At 36.8% G+C, this 5,263-nt stretch overlaps 1 protein-coding gene across 1 annotated transcript; it reads left to right on the forward strand.

The window, feature by feature from the left end:
* The first annotated feature begins 2,780 nt into the window (after positions 1 to 2,780).
* On the forward strand, positions 2,781 to 4,434 carry LOC127864916 (TWiK family of potassium channels protein 18-like). Its single transcript, XM_052404806.1, has 2 exons — positions 2,781 to 3,429; positions 3,775 to 4,434. Exons 1-2 carry the CDS (start codon positions 2,781 to 2,783, stop codon positions 4,380 to 4,382), a joined length of 1,257 nt encoding a protein of 418 aa, XP_052260766.1. The 3' UTR covers positions 4,383 to 4,434.
* Positions 4,435 to 5,263: the final 829 nt, after the last annotated feature.

Consider the following 5,263-nt stretch of genomic DNA (forward strand, 5'->3'; position numbering starts at 1 on the left):
TTCTGTCAATTTACCAAAAAGTGAAAAGGCCCCTTAAAGTTTTTCAAAGGAAACACTATTGAAAACCACCGCATACCCTTCTCTCTCCGAGCTAAAACTGATTATTACTGATGTGACGCCGTCAATAGTAAGTTCAGTGAATTGTTGATCTGTCATGACGGTCACCGTTTTCGAGATTATAGATCCATTCATCGGATTTGATTGCGGGGCTTAATTTTCATGAATGTCATGAAACTTCCGCTTCACTGACTGATCAGATTCCCTGGCTATTCATTAGAACCAATTTATCGGGAAAAACAATGAAATAATACCATAGAATTTTTTTCGAAATGAACCAAAATGTAGGAAATGAACATACCGGCCTCTAGGGCTGGGGTTACAATACCGCACGTCGGACAATTGTAGTGCAATTGTAGGACACGAAATCGATGATTTTCCAATTAAAGGCTTCTTTCCTTCGCCTTTATCCAGCAATGATTTCCCATTGAATGGTCTAAAATGCATTACGTTCAACCTGATTGACCTGCTTCATTGATGGGAATGAAATTTCCTCTGTAATGAATGTTTTGATGACCTTGTTGAATAGAACATACCCATCATATCATAAGAGGATCCTCAACAAAAATCAATAAACATTGAAGATACTGTCTTATCTGCTATATTAAAGTTTAAATTACATGTACTTTAAATATTATTGAAGAAAAATAGTTCTGCCGCTAAGATTAACCCATTTATTCATAGCGTCTAGAAAAAAAAGGCATTGGCAAACAGCTTAGACACAGATGAGACGTGGCGTGATGAGGCGTCTCATCAGGGTCTGCGCTGTTTGCTTAAAGGAATTTCTGTAAGAAATATTAGAAATAAAGTAATAAATATACTTGACATCCCTAATTTTGGAAATGAATTGATCCAATTTAGAAGGATAGAAGAGTCCACTAGGCATAAATGGGTTAAACTTTCCATGTGATCTTGTAAGGTAAAACACAACTGCATAGTGACGCAGTTGTGTTAGGCTTCTGTTTTGTTTGTTAATTTTATTTTTATTTTGACACAGTATGCTTTTGGCAAAATATCTATAAAGAAACATAAGTATGAAGATTTTACTACTATGTTTTGTTAACGTCAAACGTTCACTGTAATAATCAATTTTTGATGATTAAGTAACAGGAGACAAAGGTTGTTTTTTTCGTTTTAATATCAAGCAAAATGTAATTGTACCGGATAAATAATTTTTTTGGAAGATTCAGATGGTTAGAAGTGACGGAAAAACATCAGCGGCGAAACAGTTTTTATATATCAAAAGACCGCAGTTGTTTCGGTGTCTTTCATCGACAATATTTTGTTTGTACATGAGATCATATGGTCCTGATCTATTTTTAATATAATGCCATTCAATGTATCGCATCACCGACAGAAAACAAGTCCTTTCAATAACAACGTATGCCTTTCATAAAAGTATAGAAGGTCAAAATCATGGAAATAATATCACGCATAGAATTATCTCAAATATCGGATAGAGTCTAGTTTTTTTCGGTTTTTTACAACTCAATAGTTTTATGAAAATGTGGCCAAGCACAGGTGGTTAGGGTGTGACTTTGATTTTAATTATTAAAAACATCGTTTTGAATGAAAACTAATCAAATCATAACGAAAAATCAACTTCTCTGGAAAAAAAATCACTATTTAATATTAATTTATACATTTTTTTTTCTTCAAAGAAATTGATTTTTCGTTATAATTTGATTATTTTTCATTCAAAATAATGTTTTACTTATTCAAATCATAACCACATGCTAACCACCTGTGTAGCCAAGCAGGTTGCCGGATATGGAATTTTTGTTGTTACTTATATTCAATGCATTTTTGTTCAACAGTTCTGATTTTCCGCAAGATTCTCTAGAACGCCGTACCGAGTCACGTCTCGTATATCTCTAGAACGCCGTACCGAGTCACGTCGCGTATACCCTTCGTGTTTTGCGCTTTTTGTGCAATATCCGCACGACCTTCTTACGATCAGACATTGTAAAAATATTAACCGCCTACGGAGCTTTCATTAATGTAGATAGTATAGTTTAAGTAGAACCAGTGTGTTTTGAGTTAATAAAAACCCCGCTAAGATGACTGTAATGAACTGGTAAATGGAAAATTGCATTTAGTTAGCTTTAAGCGATGTGCATGCAAGCATATGTAATAATCGCAAAGTGTGATAAATTATATTATATCTAAATTAGTCCCTGTTCGATAATACGGATATGGAAATAATTTGCTTGTTTTAGATAAACGATCTGATAGCGCAAAGCATAATAAAATATTAACCCCTTCAGTGCGGGAACCGAATTTTGAAGGCCTTTGCAAACAGTTTGGATCCAGATGAGACGCCACAGAACGTGGCGTCTCATCAGGATCCAAACTGTTTGCTATTCTGATAATATTCTTTGAAAAAAATCGAAGAAAATGCTAATTTTAGAAATTCAGCAGAAGACATTTTAGCAGACGACAAATTTCCCAGCATGCAAAGTGTTAAATAATGAGTCTCATCCGGTCGATGAGAGGTTAATATCAATTTGCAAAATCAAACATCTGTAAAGCTATAATAATACGTAGTTATTATTGATATATTAGCCAATATGGCTATTCAAAAGAGCTTATAACTTTTTTGTTTAAGGCATTACACATCAACGAGTTACTTGTAAACGAAACTTGGAACCACAGCGAAAAGAGGATATAGCCCTTTACACTAGTTTCAGTTCTAACCTAGTTAACGATCAATTTGGCATAAAATGGCTCATCTTGCGAAGCCGGAGGACATCGATGATATACATGACGTCATTGATTCCAAGACGGAGGCGATTGATGCATTAGTTGACTACTCAACAGTTGCCATCGCTACGGCCAGACCGGAAGAGGGCCTCGATGAATACGGGTCAATTAAACCGCCACGTCCGGTGAAACGCCACGTGGTGTATCACAGACGGAAAGAGATAACGTGCAGAGCACAGACCGCCGTTTGCATTAAACGCTTTTGCGTGTATATGCTGTCGTACGTTGGCCTTACCTGTATCGTGGTAGCTTATTCCATTCTAGGGGGATTTGTATTCGTCCAACTGGAAAGCTCGAACGAGGAACGTGTCAACAAAGTGGCGCTTGACATTCAGAACAACTTTACCTCAGCGCTCGAGCTCGCCTTCCGCGAAATGCTGGCGCAACAGTTCAATATTACTAACGAAAGAGCCCAGGCAAGCATTGCCGATTTCATCCGACAGCGTCTGAAGGCGTTCCAGCTGAGGACGTACGAACTTGTGAACAAAGAGGGCTGGTCCGGCGGTGATGACTACGGTGAAGTGGAGTCAAACAACACAACGGTCCACAACAACAAGTGGACGATCGCCGGCGGTCTCCTGTACTCTGTCACCGTTATCACCACCATAGGTCAGTATACCAACGGTAATCAGTCGATGTTAAGTATTTACGTTTAATGATGTCATACGCAAAACTGTCCTTCTATTTAATTATGACCTCGGGTCGCATAACTGTATATAAATGTACACATTAGCTCGGCGTTTTCTGTGTGAACCATTGATGCCTTTTGTACCGATTTTCATTAATGCCATAATTAAGCAACTATTAAAAAATGGAATATTTGAACATTCCAACACTCGAACGCACGAACACTATTGGGACCCGTACATTCTTATCACTCGAATATAAGAGTACAAACAGATAATCTTCTCTTTTTTATCTTCTTAACGTTTGTTACATGACATTCTTTTTCAGGGTATGGTTCATTTACACCAAAGACTGTCGCCGGCCGGGCTGTAACAATGGTGTATGCCCTAATTGGAATTCCCCTGACAGTCCTTTGTATTTCAAACATAGGCCGTGGCTTGGCCTCTCTATTCCGTTCGTTGTATGGCGGCACGTTTTGTGTAGAATGTCGACAGCAGTTCTTACACACAGTTAAAATAACTCGAGCCGAAAATATAGAACTAGAGAAGGTCACCGAAGACGCGGATGAATTAGCGTCAATAACGGACTACACAAACCACTCACATAATAACACGGAAGTTCCCATCATCATATGTCTTCTGCTTGTCGTCTGGTACATCGTTTTTGGCGCGATTTTGTTTACTATCTGGGAGAAGGACTGGGACTACTTTGTCGGCGCATACTTTTGTTTTATTACGCTCAGTACGATCGGGTTCGGCGATATTGTTCCCGGCTTTTCACACAAGGACTGGGACGATGAGGTGAAACAGGTAGTCTGCTCGCTCTACCTCCTGATCGGCCTCTCCACTCTCGCCATGTGCTTCGACCTAATGCAACAACGGGCTGTCGCTCTAGCCAACAGGTTTGGGGCTTTCATTGGACTGGTCAAGAAATAATAGCAGTTTTTAAATACATTTTTGAGTAGTATATGGCATTATAGCTTTCAAGAGCAGATATTGCTCATTAACTTTGTGTTGTAATTGAAACTGACTTTTCAATGAAATGTGTTTTGTAATTATACGCCCTTGCTTTATCTATGAATATTTGCTGAACTTATTATTCATACCAACACATTTCGATTTTAATATGTAATTGCTTGAAACGATGTACAGTGTTTGTATGTGATTTTGTAATATCATTACATGTACATGTATACATTATTATTACCTAATACACTATATGCATGCTTTATACGACTTTTATAATGTTGAAGTCTTTCTTAAAAGAAGCGGGCAATATTTTGTGATGTTTCTTGGTTTTGATTCGTTATGTCGCGTTTATCATTATGAACAGGCGCAGATCTTGCACAATATAACTTAGTGGTAACTGATCTTACATATCAATCCCTGGTTTAATTTTAGAGTGACGAGCCAATGTTATACTACTACTACTACTACTACTACTACTACTACTACTACTACTACTACTACTACTACTACTACTACTACTACTACTACTACTACTACTACTACTACTTCTACTACTACTACTACTACTACTACTACTACTACTACTACTACTTATAATAATAATAATAATAATAATAATAATAATAATAATAATAATAATAATAATAATAATAATAATTATTATTATTATTATTATTATTATTATAATAATAATGCGTATACAAGTGTACTTGAAGTGAAAGCTGTTGAACAAAACTTTAAATGTATTTTGACTGATACACTGCACACAATCTCGTTTATCATGCTTCACCTAAATACAATCAAGGTTCACGTACGGGCTTAGAGCCGACGTTTAATTTAAACACACA

Source organism: Dreissena polymorpha, chromosome 1 (genome assembly GCF_020536995.1).
Source record: "Dreissena polymorpha isolate Duluth1 chromosome 1, UMN_Dpol_1.0, whole genome shotgun sequence".
NCBI lineage: Eukaryota > Metazoa > Mollusca > Bivalvia > Myida > Dreissenidae > Dreissena > Dreissena polymorpha.

Coding starts and splice junctions, on each gene's coding strand:
- LOC127864916 (XM_052404806.1), top strand. CDS start 2,781: ATGGCTCATCTTGCGAAGCCGGAGGACATCGATGATATACATGACGTC. Junction 3,430..3,774: donor CACCGTTATCACCACCATAG/GTCAGTATACCA, acceptor ATTCTTTTTCAG/GGTATGGTTCATTTACACCA.